Below are 19,581 nucleotides of genomic sequence, written 5' to 3'. Positions count from 1 at the left end.
AGCATTGAGCTGTGGAGCAGTGGAAGAACTGTGTTCTCTGGAATGGTGGTGACTGTCCCCAGAGGCTTTACGATTTCCAAGAGGAACTCGCATAATAATAATTCATTCTCAATCTTCCAACCCTTCATGTTCTGATTAGTTTTAACAGCCAATGTTTTTAACCCACTTTTGTCATCACCTTGAGAAAGTCTCCCCATCTCAGATTAGGCCACCAAGGCTAGAACATGCTTTGTCGGTCACATGTGGCACCACCAGTTCGGTCATGTCAGGTACCAGAGTGATGGGGCCGGGAGGGCCATCCTACCCAACCAGAGAGAGTGACGCCAATTAGGCTCACTAAGAGAATCCTAGAGACAGATGGCTGTGGCATCACTGGGAATCAAACTTGTGATCTCCCGCTGATGAGGACAACAGGAGTCTGGACTTTTTTTTCCCCCCGCTTTGGTACTGCTAATTAACCCACCTGTTTGTAGCCTCTCTTAGCACTAGCAATGCTCTCGAACACTGGGAGGGTAAGGGCGTCTCCTCCAATACATGCCAAGCCAGCTACCGCCGCTATTCATCGCCTGGGCAGCCCGACACACACTTGGAGGAAAGCGTTGGGTCCCGTGCTCCACCACACAAACTAACAGAAGTCAGTGGATGCTGATGGCAAAGCAGCATGGCTCGGGATCAGCATCAGGCCGCTGAGCCACTCCTTGGAGCCCAGAAAAATTGACCACAAATTCTACTCAATGGGTGAGGTCAGTTATGCTCTCTTGCACTCCTGCCAAACAGATAGCTGTAGCTCCACTGGGGATCGCCCAGCTCTTAGACAGTTGCACCACCCAGGAGCCTACAGCAGAGCATTTATTATTATTTTATATATATATATATATATATATATATATATATATATATATATATATATATATATATATATATATATATATATATATGGGGAATGCAACAATATGCACCGACTACAGGCTGCTTTCTACCGCAGATGTTCGCACTGGTGTGTCCCAACATACACATACTTGCAAGTGTGCACTTCCAAGACAGCTCTGCTCCGTGATCCAATCAGGAGCCCAACCCTACCAGTGAAGGCATGACTGCTCCGCTTTAAGGTGCATGTGTGAGACTTACGTTGAACAAATTGGTCTTGTTCCTCTCGCAGAAAAGTCCTTGCGCTGGCATGTGCTTCAGCTGTTGCCATGAGACACTGCTCCCTAGCAACACATCCCTTGCCCATTGCAGGTTCTGTTGAGAGAGAGAGAGAGAGAGAGAGAGAGAGAGAGAAAGAGAGAAAGATTTGCATTCAATCAGCGTCCATACATGTCAGAGCATGCGTGTGTGTGTTACTGTATATGCTCCCCCATCAAACACGCACACCCGAGCTCCAGGAACCGCGGGAACATCTGAGGAACGAATCCTGAGTCATGAGTCTCCAGTTTCGCTAATGACAGCTTCTGTTACTTCCCTCTACAATTACTCCACATCAGTAAAATCACTTTCACATCACATCAACTCATCCCTCAGCTCTCCCCCTCTCACACACACACACACCACTGTGACATGACAATCCACCCCCCCCCCCCCACACACACACAGCCCTCGCTCTCTCCGGTTCACGCTGCATGAATAAGAAGTGTCTATCGGTGTTCCTCAGCGCTTTAGGAATTCGCTCACTTGCGCGCTCTCTCTCTCTCTCTCTTTCTGTCTCTCGTGCGACTGGGGCATAAACACAACTACAGGCGATTACACCAGATAAACGCTTTCACAGCAATTCTTACAAAATCTTATTAGCCATGCCAGGTTGAGCACATTTAAGGAATGAATTAATCTCTCCTAATAGTCTGCCACAGAGATTGGAGCACAAGTGGCACGAAGAAAAAGCAAAACGCGGGGGGGGGCTGAGAAGAATTCATGGGGTCATAAGGAAGGGTCAGAAGGAAGATTACAAGACTGCAGCAAACAATCTATCTAATCTAATCTAATGTTCATTTACTTTATATAGGTTATATATTTCCGTATTTCTACAATTTGAACTTTATGTATTTCCTCTTAAAGCCGCTGAAGTTTCATAAACTGATTTTTTGTAGAATACTAAACTTGGGTGTTAAAGTTAAAACACTAAAACGCCGGTGACTGACCGAATAAGATCCATAAGGTCTACGTTACCATGGCAACGCACGCAGCCTTCTTACTTTCAACTGCGGTTGTGATTTCACCACCGATTTACTACGGGTTTACTACGGTTCTAAAAACTTAATACAAGCCCATACACAGGATTGGGGAGCTCTGGCTGGCCCGCATGTGCCGCCATCCCTCCTGTCGGGCACCTTGTTGCTTCCCCGCTTTTCCCCTTTTCAGCGGTCGGCTGCGCGCTGTGCTGGAAGGGCAGCGTTCCTGGTGTTTATCCTAATGGCCTTCACAAAGGTTTTCCTTAGGAAAGCGTCTGTGAATCCGGTCCCTTATTAATTAGTGAAATTATTAACTGATTTAAGGGGGGGAGGGTGTCATGATGACTTTTGTAAGTCACTGTATTTCACTGTTCTCTTCCATCTTTAAAAAAAACAACAAAAAAAAACACAAGAGGAAACACACATGCAAAGTATTTCCAAGAACTAAAATTATATTGTACTAATATATACACACACACTATGACTATATATATGACTATAACAAGGATCACCTCATCCCACTGATGACTTATAAATAATAATGCACCATAAATCGAAAGGTAAGAGTCAGAAACGGGGGGTTTCCCTCTGTGAGTCGCTCTGCCAGAAGAAAACAAAAGTCAAGTCTTCGAAGAAAAAGTCAAACTTGAGCTTCATACGATTTATAGACAGTAAACAGGACGTAGCTGTGCATCAAAAAACACCCCACAGCTGGAGGCAGAGGCAACGCTAGCGACACAGCAATATTCTCTGCACACACACACTACCGGGGTAAGGCCTCACAGATTCATGTTCATGGCGTCTTCTGCAGCTCCCACTGCACTGTATGTATGCATGCACACAGCCGCACGTCTGATTACAGGCTTTTCTGCAATTATCTCTCCCCGCTTGCCTCGCGCACAGAGCAGCGATGGATACTCTAATAATCAGAGGCAGATTTCTCTTTTAAAAAGGACAATAGAGCTTTCTCTCCCCCCCACAGGGAAATGGCACTGTTATACAGATGCTAATGCAGGGCCACTACGCTGAAAAACTCCTTAGCTTATAATACACAGATTGAAAAACACCACACACACACACACACACACACACACACACACACACACACACACACACACACACACAGAGGCTAAGAGAGGCTGTCAGGCAGGACAGTTGTAGGCTCAGTAGACAAGCTGCAAGCTAAATTTGTGCTTTTACACAGAAATCTCATATTTCTATCAGTTTGCTTTATATGATATTTAAGATTTTTCAAACAGCTGCTCGTCAGTTTGTAACCACTTCACTGTGAATGGACAAACAGAAGATCCTAGAAAGAATTCCATTCGAGATATTTTTGTATTTACATTTTTAACATTTACATCATTGCAAATTGATAATTCCACAGAAGAAGAAACGACTCTTTTTTATTTGAGATGTCACTTATTTATACAAATAAATAATAAAATAAGAATTAAATACTACGCATTTTGCATCTTGTATGCATGAAGGTAGTAGTTTGACAAAAAAACATTTTAACAGTAAAGAAAATAAGTTTGTTTCACCGTTTACATTAAATTAATTTGTTTTGATAAAAAAAGAAGTAGAAGTATTTATATTAATGTAAAGATCAAAGATCAAATTTTAAAAGTGTTGAAAAGTTACTAATTCAAGATACCACATCTTAATTTTTAATTTTAATTTTAAAATGTTTAAATTTTTAAAAAGATATTATGTCAATAGAATTATACAATATTTTGAGACAGTCACTATATAAAGAAAATAATTTATTTTGATTATCTGATTATATTTGTAGAAATGTTTATTTTAATGTGGTAGGTAAATTAATTTTAGACAGCAATAAATAGCAGCAACCCAAAATAAGCCATAATAAGTTAAATAATAAACTAAAACTAAAACATATTGCAAACAGACATCAATCTGAACTACAAAATCAGTATTATAAATAACTAAATATGTACAAAGCAAATCTGTTTGCAAGGAAGCCTCTGTATTAAGTTCTAGTTGACAGAATTTGTCGTTCATTTACATCAGTCATGATGAAAAAGATTGGAATTGGAACATTGCAACATTCATTGGAATTGTTTTTAAAAAACGTACATTCAAAATTCGTTAACGCCAAATTATCAAACTCTGAAAATAAATTACAACCTGAAGAAATTGGAAGCATCACACTAAACTGTACATAGCTATGCTTTAAAAACGTAAAACATTTAAAATTGAATTTTTTTCAATAATTTATCATTTTAAAAAATTATAAAATTCACGTATCCAATTGATGTCCATTCTAATTAAATTAGATTAAAAAGTATAAATAATTTCATTATGAAATGTACTATTTTTGAAAAATTAGGCTGTTTTATGACATTGCTAGCTATAATGTTGCTAAAGTAGTTTTCAATTCTACAGTTCAATAATTTCAGACCCCATGTTAGCATTCATTATCCATTAGCCTTTTTGAGGTGGGTGGGGCTTCTGATCAACTAAGAAAATCCCATTTCTTTTAAACCCTAAGCCTAAATCAAGGCAATGGACCAAATCTGCTGGTCATGGTGTGTTACGAAAGGACCCTCAGAGAGCAGAAAAGTGTGTGTTCCACTAGCAAACCGCACATGCAAAATGAAAGTGCGGGGAAGCCCCGGCTCCGTCCCCTGCTTCAGACGCTGTCGGCGAACAATCACAGCCTGTGTCAGGTTCCCCTGCTGTTATCTACTGTAGCTTCCTGTCAGGCTGAATAAAGCCAGCACGCCCCCCTCCCCTTGCGCGGGCCGTGAGAGGCTGGCACGGTGCTGCCCTTCGTGCCCAGGTTGGCATTAAGTGAGGAAGGGCTCAGCTTTTATCTCCCACGCATGCTATCCACCTCATGTTCCCAGCCCACGCAAGGCGTGCCCATGCCAAACGGCTTACCTGCATGAATGCATGCACACACACACACACACACACACATACACTGCGGCACACCATCACACCATCAAGTCTCGTGGGACCATACACAGATCGTGTGGGTGTCTGGGTGTGTAGACGTGTGTGTGTGTGTGTTGGGTGGTTGTGATACCACATCACCTGCTATCTGTGTGATCATATACAAACGGTGAACTGTGTGCTATTACTAATGAAAGAAAAGGCAAATTAATTAATTTCACTAATCACTAAAATTAATAATAAAAATTATAATAATTATGAATGCCCATATTTGAGAGTGTGTGGTTATGTACGTGTGTCTAACCTTGTGGGTTTTGCTGTAGGCGTAGAGGTGAGCGAGCCGATACAGGCTCTTGTAGTGCTGAGGAAAGCGACCGAGGCACACGAAGAGCGCCCTCACGCACATGTCCACCAGCACCTTCTTCTGCTCCACCCTGCCTGCAGGCAGGCATCGAGGCACCTCCAGGAGCTCCAGAGGCGTGGGCGGCTCTGGCCGGCGCTTACCCTCACTCGAGGGCCCCAGCTGGTTAACGGGGCCGTGCTTGGGAGGAGTGGTGTGGAAGGGCGTGGTGGGAGGAGGCTGGTTAGGGGTTTCGGCAGACAGGCTTTTGGGGACGGTAACCTCAGGCGATGTGATGGACATGGTAGTGTCTGAGGACTCCTGTGTAACAGAGGACTCCTGGGAGAGTGTGGTGGAGCTGATGTCCATCTGCTTCTCCTCTGAGGCGCCTGGGGAGGAGGAACCAAAGAGAATAAAGTTGAGTTGAGGTGCAAACACCAAAAATGAAGAGACACACTGTTAACATGAAGATCCCAGGTGTTTTCTGATGGGATGTGGGGGTCCCCAACATCTACATCTATGATCTAAGGGGTCTGTGGAGCAATATAAACACAACACTTGAGAAGATCCCGTGCTTCCATCTATCAAATATGATGGAACCTATCTGCATGATGTGCCTTCTGAACATCTGTCACAATGCCACAACGCAAAGACAATACCTGGTTCATCTGCTGTGGAAGCCTTGTCTTTTAATAGTGTGCTGGTGTCCTCGGAAAAGGCATGACACTTCCCAGAATCCAGCTTTTGGCTGCTGTCCTGTGAGCTGGTGGGGTCCAAGAACACGTCTTGAAGGGAGCTGGAGTCCGACAAAACCGCCACGCTGTCCTGACTTTGCTCTGATGGAGGGTGGACCACACAAACATACACACATGTACACAAACACGTTTAATATACTGAAGAATAAAGTCAGAACTGTCACCCATGTCAATTTGTGCAAATAATAATTAAAAAGGCACCATTGCTTGTTTCATTGTTGAAAGCCAGGGCGGTGCAAATTGCAGAACCTGCAATTTAACACCAAAACCCAGAGATTCACCCATAGAAGATGGTAGGCTGGTTTCCAGGACACAGTTAAAACAGAGGGCTAGACTAAAAACAAGCTCTAGTGGAGACTCTCCTTTGGACTACATAACATAGTTTACAGGTAGACCTACGAGGAATTCTCCAGCAATTATAAAAAAAATAATAATAATAAAAAAAAAAAATAATAATAATAATAATAATAATAATATATATATATATACATATATATATTTCCCCCCCCCCCCATATTTTCACATATGGCGTGCAATACCAATCACCACTGACGATCATTTTTAGGTTTCCCTGCTTTTATAAAAGAACAGACAACCCAACGACTTTGAATTACCCAATATTAGAAGCCAATGGCAAGTTGCTGAGTTCTGTGAATAACAGAGCGAACATCAGCTAGAGTAGTTTAACGTCCAGCTAACATCAGCTAGAGTAGTTTAACGTCCAGCTAACATCAGCTAGAGTAGTTTAACGTCCAGCTAACATCAGCTAGAGTAGTTTAACGTCCAGCTAACATCAGCTAGAGTAGTTTAACGTCCAGCTAACATCAGCTAGAGTAGTTTAACGTCCAGCTAACATCAGCTAGAGTAGTTTAACGTCTAGCTAACATCAGCTAGAGTAGTTTAACGTCCAGCTAACATCAGCTAGAGTAGTTTAACGTCCAGCTAACATCAGCTAGAGTAGTTTAACGTCTAGCTAACATCAGCTAGAGTAGTTTAACGTCCAGCTAACATCAGCAAGTCAGTGGGTTTTCAGTTCTTCTCCTAGTCCAGGGAAATGCACAGAAATGAATTGGGAAATTAATCGCACGCCTTGGCTGCAGGAATTTCGTTTTTTTATTAATGCTGGAAAACTGTTTTAATCGGTGTCCAGAAAACCCGGCCTACGACCCCCATTTATATGAGTCATGGATCCACACAAACAGTTTGACACCAAAAGGCTTAGGGATGGAAAGAACTGCTAAGAAAGTTCAGGTAAGACTTGCGGAAAAAGCCAGCGCTGAGTGTTAAAGTCCGGAATTGCCTCTGAAACAAGGGAAGTGTGCCACTCAGTATCTTCAAAAAATGTGAGAATCTATAAAGTGAGGGAGTTCTAGTTCTTTTAGATGTGCAGAGAGAAAGAGAGGGAGAAAGAGAGGGAGGGAGAGAACAGGGACCCTAAACTGGGCGCTACTGGGAAATGGGGAAAGGTCGCTAGCCTTCTACAGGAGCTAGCATGAAGCGTGATAAAACTACCACACTTTCTCCAAATGCCCTGTGACGACAGACTAGAATGTGGATGGTCATCTCCTTGTGCTGCTTAAAAAAGCTGCGTTGCATGCTGGGAGAGCCAGCACTGTGGCTTGGAAGGGGGTATCTGACATCATCAGCAAGCTCCCCATCACCTCTGCAGCCCTCAGCGGCAATCCAATGCCAGAAACGCCAACGCACCGAGCCAACTCAGCATGGGGGCGAAAAAAGAGGGGGGTGGGGGGTTGTGGGGGGGAAGCACAGCCTCAGCAAAAAAAAAAAAAAAAAGCAACCCAACAGAGCGCAGCTAGAGTCCGATACCACCGGGGTGGCGTCTCCACTGGACAGCCTGCTTTCTTTAATTGGAGCACAAGGAGCAAGTTCTAGAAGATGTAATTAGTGAGATGCTGGCACTGGGTTTTATACTGACTGAGTGGCTGAGAAAGCTGGAAACATGTTTGCCCCATGGAAAGGTGTGCTGGCAAGAAGGTTGGACGTGGAAAGTACCCAGTCAAGAGTGCCAGGAGCAGTTTGGAGAAGTCTTGAAGTTTTGCAGTGAGAAGTGGAGAGGAAAGCTGCGCTCACACAGCAGAAGAGCAGCAGCTGTAGGGTGCAGTAGGGATGCAGCTGCTGAACGCTGAGTGATAGATATGCAGTTTAGAAGCGTTCAGATCAGGACAGAGTGGAGAACAGTGGTAGAGGACGCTCTCGCTGGGGCGAGCTCTCAGCTTTTATTCCTTCCCAGGTTAAAAATATCTGCTTCTGGAGATCGGCCAGCCTGCAAAGCAGCGCGCCAACCCTAATCTAACAGACCTGACTCTGGTATTTTCGATGCCAGTGTCTGATATGAAGGAGTAGTCTGGCTACTGGGGTTATGTACCACTTACCTCAGAGGATCCTAATCACTGCCTCATCTGCTCGGAGACTTCCCCCGAATGCAAGTGGTCCTGACCACCATTTTCTGAAGACCACCTCCTACTCTGATTGGTCCTAAATATTGTTCCAAGAAGAAGGTCTAAGAAGAAGACCAGTCAGAGTCAAGGGGAGGTTTCGAGAACAAACGAGGCAGTGCCGAGGGGCAGAGGGGGTCTCTGAACAAACTAATTGGGGTTAATTAGAGTCAAAAGTCAGGAGGGGGGGGTCTCAGAACTATTCAACCGAAATTAATTTGGACCAATTAAGAGTCAGGGGGAAGTCAATGACCAAGTGAGGCAGTGAGTAGGATCAGTCAGAGTCAGGGGGAGGGCTCAGAAGAAAACTAGGCAGTGATTATGACCAATCAGAGTAAAGCAGAGGTCTCAGGACAAATATGATATGATGATCAGGACTAGTCAAAGTCAGGGGTAGGTCTTAGAACTATTCTACAGAAATTATTTGGACCAATTAGAGTCAGGGGGTGAGTAGGATCAGTCAGAGTCAGGTCTCATAACAAATGGTGATCTAGCCACAGTAAGGGGGCGGTTTCAGAACAAACTAGGTAGTGATTAGGACCAATCAGAGCCTAGGAAAAGTTTCATAACAAATGTTGATCAGGACTAATCACAGTGTAATGGCGGTCTAAGACCAAGTGAGGCAGTGATCAGGACCGATCAGAGTCAGGGGGAGATCTCGGAAAAAAACTAGGTAGTGATTAGGACCAATCAAATTCAGGGGGAGGTCTTAAACCAAGTGAGGCAGTGATCAGGACAAATCAGAGTCAAGGGGAAGTCTCATAACAAATGGTGATCAGGACTAGTCACAGTCAGGAGGCGGCCTCAGACCAAGTGAGGCAGTGATTAGGACCAATCAGAGTCAGGGGGAGGTCTCATTACAAATGGTGATCAGGACTAGTCACAGTCAGGAGGCGGTCTCAGACCAAGTGAGGCAGTGATTAAGACCAATCATAGTCCGGGGGAGGTCTCATTACAAATGGTGATCAGGACTAGTCACAGTCAGGAGGCGGTCTCAGACCAAGTGAGGCAGTGATCAGGACCGATCAGAGTCAGGGGAAGATCTCGGGAAAAAAAACTAGGTAGTGATTAGGACCAATCAAATTCAGGGGGAGGTCTCAGACCAAGTGAGGCAGTGATCAGGACCGATCAGAGTCAGGGGGAGATCTCGGGAAAAAAAACTAGGTAGTGATTAGGACCAATCAAATTCAGGGGGAGGTCTCAGACCAAGTGAGGCAGTGATCAGGACAAATCAGAGTCAGGGGGAAGTCTCATAACAAATGGTGATCAGGACTAGTCACAGTCAGGAGGCGGCCTCAGACCAAGTGAGGCAGTGATTAGGACCAATCAGAGTCAGGGGGACGTCTCATTACAAATGGTGATCAGGACTAGTCACAGTCAGGAGGCGGTCTCAGAGTAAGTGGGGCAGTGATTAGGACCAATCAGAGTCAGGGGGAGGTCTCATAACCAATGGTGATCAGGACTAGTCACAGTCAGGAGGCGGTCTCAGACCAAGTGAGGCCGTTATTAGGACCAATCAGAGTCAGGGGGAAGTCTCATAACCAATGGTGATCAGGACTAGTCACGATAAAGGGGCAATCTCAAAATTAAAAAGACATGATTAGGACCAATCATAGTCAGGGGGAGATCTCGGAACAAACAAGGCAGTTATTAGGACCAATCAGAGTCAGGGGGAGGTCTCAGAGCCAGTGACACAGTGATTATGATACGGTTACATTACAAGGCATTGCACATCTCAGATGAAGTCTAAGCCATTAGCTAGATAGTCATTGTTTATATGGTGCACTGCTGCGCTCCTCGACCGGAACAAAAGCTTGAAGGTTCTCTACCACTGTCCTGAAGGGAGGAGGGGAGGGGGGTTAATTCTTTTGTGCTGGAGGGAGGTGTGTGTAGTCTGTACCATACGCAGGTCGCCTTCGCGAAGCAGATGCAGACCCGCAGTAACTGTGGTCGTGAAAGAGGTTAGCTGCGGAGGAGATCATGGCTTTAGATAACATCTGAAAGATGGCAACTCACAGAGCATTCACGTTCTGTTTTACCTGAGGGTGGTGCATCCATCTGCGTGGCGCATTCCTCAAAAAAAATGTTTTTTTGGAACTTTTGAGAGTAATTCGACTGACCTTGATTACAGCATTGATTTACCTTCTTGATGGATCCGTAATGAGTAGCTTGAGCAATTTGCTGCTGCTGACTGACACAGACACATGTATATGCATACTGCCTTCCAGAAAGCACCTGGAAAAGCTGTACAGTGGTCATTGGACGTTTCCATACACTCACAATAGACATGAATATGACAGCAATAATAGGCATCCTATGATTGCTTGGATATGTTCTTCTCCTGGGACAGAATTACGTGATTTCCTGAAATCAACACATGGTCAAAATCATAAGTACAGGGTCAAAAATATACATACACCCACTTGAATATTTCAGTGCTGCTGAAAGTTCAAAACTCACCCAGGCTGAAGGCCTCTAAACCCCCAGCTAGTGATCATGATTGGCTACAGCTGGTAACCTTCTTTTTGCCCACATAAAAAAAAAAAAAAAAGTGTTTATCAGAGCTCAGGGCAGATCTGAGAAGGACGACTGTAGATTCACACAAGTCAGGAATGTCTCGCAGAGCCTCCAGAGCCTTCTGGAGAAACGTTCTATGGCCAGGTGAGACAAAGGCATGAATGAGCCATACAATTCCAAACACACTGCACCAACTGTTAAGCATGGTGGTGGTAGAATCATGTACAAAGCGGACTGTATAAGGAAGAAGAGGGACTATCACAAAATTCTTCAGCTTCACTTTAAACACAGTTGGACACAGTTGGGTGTTCCAACAGGACAATGACCCCCAAACACAAACTTGGGCTTAGAGGTTTCCTGTCATCAAACTTCAATTGAATTCTACCAATTCTGCCAGAAGCTGGTGCAACTTGCTAAGCGACATTTACCCAAGTACCAAGGGGTACTAGGAGGTGTGGCCACTTTGCCAAGATCTCGAAGAAGACTCAAGCTGCCCCCCTTAGCTGAGAGAAAGCTGGTTCAAATGATCAGGAACATCCCAAGAACCAATAAGACACAGGCCTGCCATGACCTGGAAGCTGCTGCAACAGAGGCTGCCAATAGTGACCGGTCAAGGAGCAACTTGCTAAGGGACAGTTACCCCAGTACTAGGGGTACTAGGAGGTCTAGCCAATTACCAAGATCTGGAAAAAGACCCAAACGGCCCCCCTCAGCTGAGAGGAAGCTGGTTCAAATGATCAGGAACATCCCAAGAACCAATAAGACACAGGCCTGCCATGACCTGGAAGCTGCTGCAACAGAGGCTGCCAATAGTGACCGGTCAAGGAGCAACTTGCTAAGGGACAGTTACCCCAGTACTAGGGGGTGCTGTATGTATATTTTTGGCACTGTATAATAATTCTGACTGTGCTGAGGTCTTAAACCCCCCAAAATGAAGACTTGTGACCCAAAGTCTTGCTTGTTGTCTATTACAGATGTGCTGTGCATTCATTCTGTCCTAGAACAAGAACACCCGAAATGACTGTAAGCCCAGAACTGCCGTGACATTCACGTCCATGGTGAGCGTATGTAAACATCTGACCACAACCGCACATCTTCGCTTCTTCAGTTAAAGCCATTTTTACCTTTTGGCCAAATCAGAAAACTGATTACTCGACTAACCACCCCAATAAAATCAATGAATTTCTCAATTACCTCCAAACCCACAGCCGACTAGCTGGCAACCAATCATCAACCCAAACACACACACACACACACACACAACCACACACACACACACATATATATATATACCATCATTCCTGTTCACCCCATTCCCCAGTGCGAGTGAGTCATGAAAGGCACGTCATCCAGATGTCATTTGGCGCGCACGCACACACAGTGGAGCAGAGTGCATTGTGGGATGTTTAGGATTACGTTTGTTTTTTTAACCCCCTTGTCCAATCAGAGTGTCGATCCCATCATGCATACATTAAAGAAGCAGCAGGTGCGAAGCAGGCCAGAGGCAGGCAGAAAGGGAGCAGGCAGGTAGGCAGCAGAGGGGGGAGGGGGGGGAAAGAGGGAGCCTGAAAAGACCACGGGGACAAATGGGAACACGGGCAACACAGTTATAGGACCCACACTTTAACTCCAGCCTGAGCTCAACTCACATTTCTGATCTTACAATAAATTAATTCATTAATAAATTAATAGACTTCAGATCACAAACGCAGAACACTTATTTACAGGTATGTACTGACTGGGGGAAATATATGTGTGTGTGTGTGTGGGGGGGGGGGGTGATGCTGATGTCCAGTATTTCGTATTATGTACATATGGACAAAAGTATGGGGACACCAATGCTGTCCAGTATTTTGTATTATGTACATATGGACAAAAGTATTGAGACACCTCCTGATCATCAAATTCACACGTTTCATTCAGTTCCATTGTTACAGGCGTATAAAATCAAGCCTCTAGCCATGCAGGCTGCCTTTCTGAAAGAATGGGTGGTTCTAAAGAGCTCACTGAACTCCAGCGTGGTTCTGTATGTAATGGGGGGGCAACAACAAGTCAGCAGGTGAAATTTCTCCTCTTTTAGATATCCCACCATCAGCTGTGAGTGGTATTATTGGAACGTGGAAGTGTTTAGGAGCCACAGAGAGCAGCTCAGCCACCACGTGTCAGACCACGTAAAGCTACAGAGCGGGGTCAGGGCCGAGTGCTGAGCTCAGAGCATAGTGCAGAAAAGTCTCCAACTCTCTGCTGAGCTTCAGCCATGCTGTTAGAGCTGCAAAGAGGGACCAGCTCCACATTAATGCCGATGGGTTTAAAATGGGATGCCAAAAAAAGCTCCTGTAGGTGTCCCAATACTTTTGTCCATACAGTGTATCTACCGATATCTATGCATAAACATTTCTAAAACCTAGAACATGGGATTAATTCTCTCTGAACGAAGCAGTCGTCACACTGGGCATCAAATGGCTAATTTTCAAAAATTTTTACTTTCATTTCAATGGGATTTTCTGGAATATGGGATTTTCCGTAATGAGTGTTTTTGCATTAGCAGCTTCTGCAGTGAATAACTTTTGCATGTGAAACACTGCAATGACAGCTGCAGCCATCCAAACACCTTCCCGTACATTTTTGCTACCTTTTTCATATTTCCGTATTTTTTACGCAAAAATATTAAACGGAAATGCAGACTCAAATTAGAATTTCAAAACATCAGGTACAGCTACATGTAATTATTAATAACATTTCTAACTTTAATTAAATAATTACTGTAGTATTTCAGTAGAAAATATACAGTAAAATGACGACAACGACTAAACATAGAGGGCCAGCTTCTTAAAACGAAGACTATTCCTCAAAATAGACCAGTAATGGCTTTTAAAGCTGCCCCAGAATGAAAAACTGTATATTCCATGGCATAGTTCAGGGTCTCCTAAGGAGAACCTGGACATGATCAACCGTTAACCTTGAATTCCGTTGTTTTGTTTTTTTTATTTAAAAGAAAATCCAGCATAACTTAAACACAGAGCTGGAAAACCAAGAGCCAATTCCAAAATTCCCTAACTATTACACAACAGTCTTGACTCGTTATATTCACCCCCCCAAAGTTTACATAAACATAAACCAGACCTTGTGATCATAGCTTTCTTCACCCGTTTGCAATGTCCACAGAAAGGGGATCTCAGAAGCAATGAAGACGAAGCGAAAGCCGGGAAGTGAGTGGGTGCTAGGCTAAAAGCTAACCAAGCCAGCTCTCTTTAGCTAGCTAACCGCATGTGGACATTGAGAGGATGATGACAAGACGGCAACACCATCCAACTAAACTATTCTAAACTATTACAATGCAAAGACAAAAGTTCTACCTACAGTGCTAAACCTATGCTAAGCTATGCTATCCTGCGAGCCATCACAGTGACATAAGCCAGCCAAGCAGAGCAGGACTCACTGCATATGTTTGGGGCGCAATATACTCAAATGCGGTTTTACAACCCTGTTTACCACCCTGTTATTTTGCTGTTAAGGCTCATATTTACTATTTATATGTTAAATTAGAGCTTAAATATGAGAATAAATGCATTATTTATCACCTTTAATATCTAGTCTTTACTGAGATTACAAACTGGCTGACTCCACGTCCAAGATACTGGTCTGCTCAAAAAACGATGGGTGCAGTGAGGCCAAATCAACATCATGCAAATGTGATTAGCTACTGAAAGTTAGTCACGCTCGATACATTTGCACGGTTGTTTTGCGACTACAGTCATGTCAGGATCACTTAATTCAATACTGCTAATGGGACCAATTAGTATTTCTAATATATAGAAAGGACAAGGCAGTTGGAAAGGGGAGCGAGTATAAGGCCGTCCGGGAATAAGCTCCACAGAAGCGGCACCCGCACACCCACGTTAGCTTCAACGTTACAGTATGATACCGATCATAAACAGCAGTAACCAATCGCTAGATGCCCATGAAGTCACAAGTCCCGGCTACAGAGAGGCTTCCAGACTTGTTTTTTTAGGCCTCTGAACCCTTTGAAGCATTCCAGAGAGACAAGCTCACAGAGTTGAGCTCCACTTCAGTAACTAGGTCAAGCCCGTCATCTGACACAGATACTGCCTGTATTTTACCAAAACAGGCCACTGCCAGATTCCATCAATACCCTATTCAAACCAGCCCATAAAAAAACTGAAGGGGGGGTGGGGGGTTGGGGGGTTAACACAGTGAATAAAAAAGGCTAAAAATGGTAAAATGAATGATAACTGAGGGGGCGATTGATTGTGTCCTTCTAGTTCTCATCAACAGCTAGCCGACCAACTGACTTAAACAGAGCCACGTGGCACAGTGTGGTTCACATAGAGCCCACATGCAGGTATACATGCAGCACAAAAGCTGCAGAAAAAAAAAAAAAAACGTCCCAGTTTGTCCTTTTGTGTGCTTGCGAACACCAGGGCACAGTTTTGTCCTTATTCCAAATGCAGTCCTTCAGAAAAGCTTGCTCCTGTACTTGTGTGCCTGAGCTACGAGGCTAATGTTGCTAACAAGTACTGAAAGCCTACATAGCTCATCAGTTAGTTAACATCATAACTAAGTCAATACACGATATGGACAAAAGTACTGGGACACACCTCTTCATCACCAAATTCAGGTGCTTCAGTCAGTTCAGCCACACTGCCACTGCAAATTGCCCAGAGCAGAGCAGGTGCTAGGCTGAAAGCCAACCCAACCAGATCATACTGCAATCGTTTTAGGTAGCTTAAAGCGCACTGTGCTAGCCGGGTGCTGGGCTAGAAGCTCACCCTGCCAGATCATACTACAATCTCTTTAGCTAGCCAAGTAGCCGCACCCTGTGCTGACTGGACAGCGATCTAATGCGGTACCACTGCGGCCGCTACGGCAGTCAAAGGTCAAATCCTGAGCCATGCCGCTTTGCCATCAGCGGCCGGAGTCTGAGGGAGCACAACGGGCCATGCTTTCGCCGGGTGATGTGGGTTGCGATGTTGGCCGGCACAGGCGTCTGTTAGCTGGTGCGGCAGCATTCCGAAAAGAGGCAGTGGCTGGCTTAGCATGTGTCGGAGGGGACGTGTTAGGTCCTTCCCCTCCTAGTGTCGGAAGCATTGCTAGTGCAAGAGGGAGTTATGTATGGGTGGGTTAGTTGGCTGTAACAAACTGGGGAGGAAGGGGGGCTTACTTTTTCATGCTCTATCAGTGCCTTTCATTCCGATGCAACATAACAGGGTGGTAAATAATCTGAGCATTATTCACCCCAACTAAAGTAACATCCTTTTCTTGCTCAATAAATGCATTCTTTAGCACCTGTAATCGCTCACCTGGAGCCGATGCACCACCTAGAGGGGGCAAAATAGAACTGCACGTTTTTAAGGTGGAACAGAAACCAAAGCTGGGGAAACACCTTTCAAGAACCGGTGCTCCACCACAGCGCTGCTGCTGCTGCTGCTGCTGCTGCTGCTTTCCTCCTACCAATATACACATTCCCTTTAAGCTGACTCACTTCACTGTGCTCCCCTGAGCCACAACCCCCGGCTACACTCAAACAGACTCAGACTTCGCTCTTCCCCTTCTCTCGCTCATCAGTAAACCTCACACCACAGCCTTCATCAGCTCAACAGAACCAGACAGAAGGGATCTCAGCATTCTGTAAAAGGAGCCCTGCTAGCTTTGTCGCCCGTATTCCCATGATCCTTAGCGGCCCAGTGCGAATGGTAGGAGCAGGGGTGGGAGGAGTTATTGTTAAAAACCCAAGCCCAGTGGCCACAATTAGCCCTTAGCATCATCATCATCATCATCATCATCATAATCATCAACGTAATCATTTTCATGATCATGATTTTCACCCTGGTCACCCCGCAGTGAGTGAGTGAGTGAGAGAGAATAGACTCCAGGCCAGGTACTGTACCGTCCTGCGGCTGCCCCTGCCTCTGCTGCAGCTTTTTACGTTTGGCGTAATCGTGGTCGATCGGAGTGACCGCACACGGGGGGGATGTCACACCTGCCGCACCGTCGCCCGGCAATGATGTCGCCGTGTGGGCGGCGGTCAACGTGGAGGCCAACGTGGAGGTCACCGCCGCTGCCACGCCCATCAGGGAGGAGTGAGAGTCGTCATCGTTCAGAGACGGGAGCTTTTCCCTAAGAAACAGCAGGAGAACGGTGTAAATACACAACATCAACGTCAACATGTCCATTTCAAGCATTACTCAGCAGCATCCAGCCCCCAAAAGGACAAAGTAACACTGCTTAGCTTCTTTTCTGATGCCGATACTGAAATCTTGGGGATCGGTCAATGCTGAAGCTTAAAATCAGTTATTTTTAACTTTAATTAAAGCTCAAATAGCTGAATTAGCTTAAATTAAAGCAGCATTTTGCGAGAATTGCTATTTTGTGCTCCTGGGCTCCCCCTACAGTTGGGGAGTGTAATGCATGATGCTATAAGCACTTCCTTATGGAAAGGGTTGTGCATTTCTGTGCAAAACTGAACAAAATGAGGGCTGGCATACTTGTCACTGGTTTTGGGCATGCTCTTCTCCTCTCCACGTGCAAAGGGCCCAACCGCAGCTTCAGCGAGCATGTTGAAGAAAAGTTCGTAATCCAGAACGCTCTTGGTTGGCTCTACCTCGTCACCATCACGCTCTTCCTCCAGGAGCTTCAGAATGGTGGCAGTCATTCGGAAGAACAGCTGAGCGAGAGAAGATGAAGAAGTCTGTCATTTTAGAAGGAGTATTTTACCTAGTCTTCATTTTACTATACCCTTTACCTCCAGTGCCTCCATGGCCAGATCAGGTGGGTTGTGGTAGTGGATTTTGCGGGGGTATCTGGCAGCCTCCTCATGGAGATAATGGGCAGACTGGGGGAAGGAGAGAGCGAATGCATGAATTCATGGTACTGCATCATGCTGAGGCTGACTGAAGCTTTTCTGAGTAAGACTCCTAATGCTACACTATATGGACAAAAGTATTTGGACACCTGCTCAATCACGGCTTCTCCTGAAATCAAGGGTGTTACAAAGAGTGTATCCTGCTTTTGTTGGAGTGGCGGTCTCCACTGTCTAAAGAAGGTTTTCTACTAGATTTAGGAACACTGCTCTGAGGTTTTGATTGCAATCAGTGACAAGAGCGCTAGCAAGGTCAGGATGTCGGACCTATCCCAAATTAAGGACTGGATGGAGCACCAACCATCAATCCAGAGAACACAGTTCCACTGCTTCACAGCTCAATACTCTGAGGAGGGGGGTATACTCCTCTAGCCCACGCCTGGCTTTAGGCAGAATGGGGCCAATAGGTTCATGTTTATCTGTTCCAGAAAGTCCTATTCTATTATTGGCCACAGCCGTGTCAATGAAGTATCTGAATGCGTTCATTAGACGGGTGTCCACAAACATTTGGACAGCCATATACCATACACATAAACGTTAAAGAGCTGCTCTAGAACCTTATACTGCACACCAACATTTACATAGTTACAGTTCTCTGTGGGTCACCTGCTTGTAAAGCTGCAAGTAGTCTCTGGGAGGTAACTGGCGCTTCTCTGCGATCTTGCCCAGCATGTAGTGGATGAGCCACTCTTCCTCATTACAGTCTCCCTCACATGCAGATGCACTCTTGAAGCACTTGAACGCTGTCTCCAGCATGGAATGCCTGCGTTCCTCCATCTACCACAAACACACACACACAAACATACACAGAAATAATCAGTAACCTATTGTTTGAGACTACCGCTTTAATGTGGCTTTAATAAGGCAAAACTGCACAATTCTCCCTTTACCCCAAATATAGCCAATCAGCTGGGCTATGTTTAGACAAAATGGACATAAGGGTGGGCCCTAACGCCCAAAGTGCTGATGTTCAAATGAATATAGTGGAAAGTTTGGGCACCCCTAGTCAAAACCTCTTTTGCTGTAAATAGTTAAGTGAATAGAAGAGGATCTGATCTCCAAAAAGCATAAAGCTCAACATGTCTCATAGCTTTTTTTATTTTATATATTTTTTTAGGGCTATGGATTGTTTACAATCATTGTTAGGAAAGGCCAGGTGATGCAATTTCTTTCAATAAATTGTTTAATTTATTTACTTTTTCTCCCAGTTTGATTCTGCCAATTAACCCACCCGTTCATAACTCCCCATAGCACTAGCAAGGCTCCTGATCCGGAGCAAGGTCTCCTCCGATACATTTGAAGCCACCGCCTCTTTCCGAACTGCCACTGATGTGGCATTACCGGGCAGCCGACACATATTTTAAGAAAAGCGCCAGGTCCTCAGCGCCACTACACCAGCCAACAGCCGCCAGTGCAATATCAGCTTCAAGAGTTATGAGGGGAGAGAGAGAGAGAACACTCCATCTACCCACCCACCACAGCAAATTGTGCTCACCCTGACTCTGGCTGCTGATGGCAAAGCAGCATGGCTCGTTATTCGAACTTG

At 45.0% G+C, this 19,581-nt stretch overlaps 1 protein-coding gene across 7 annotated transcripts in view; it reads right to left on the bottom strand.

The window, feature by feature from the left end:
• Window positions 1-19,581, bottom strand: part of cabin1 (calcineurin binding protein 1) — a 92,936-nt gene that overhangs the window by 55,617 nt on the left and 17,738 nt on the right. For 3 of the 7 annotated variants that reach the window (XM_072682401.1, XM_072682402.1, XM_072682406.1), the window contains exons 24-31: window positions 18,642-18,812; window positions 17,919-18,008; window positions 17,662-17,864; window positions 17,064-17,293; window positions 10,539-10,604; window positions 6,087-6,263; window positions 5,392-5,816; window positions 1,129-1,242 (exon numbers count right to left, since the gene is read on the bottom strand). In XM_072682401.1, coding sequence (XP_072538502.1) covers window positions 1,129-1,242; window positions 5,392-5,816; window positions 6,087-6,263; window positions 10,539-10,604; window positions 17,064-17,293; window positions 17,662-17,864; window positions 17,919-18,008; window positions 18,642-18,812 — 1,476 coding nt within the window. The remainder of the gene's footprint in view (window positions 1-1,128; window positions 1,243-5,391; window positions 5,817-6,086; window positions 6,264-10,538; window positions 10,605-17,063; window positions 17,294-17,661; window positions 17,865-17,918; window positions 18,009-18,641; window positions 18,813-19,581) is intronic. The other 4 variants (XM_072682403.1, XM_072682404.1, XM_072682405.1 and 1 more) reach the window with 2 other exon arrangements.

The sequence above is a fragment of the Salminus brasiliensis genome, chromosome 6, assembly GCF_030463535.1.
Source record: "Salminus brasiliensis chromosome 6, fSalBra1.hap2, whole genome shotgun sequence".
Lineage (NCBI taxonomy): Eukaryota > Metazoa > Chordata > Actinopteri > Characiformes > Bryconidae > Salminus > Salminus brasiliensis.
The sequence above is the reverse complement of the archived record's forward strand: the minus strand, read 5'-3'. Positions and strand labels throughout refer to the sequence as shown.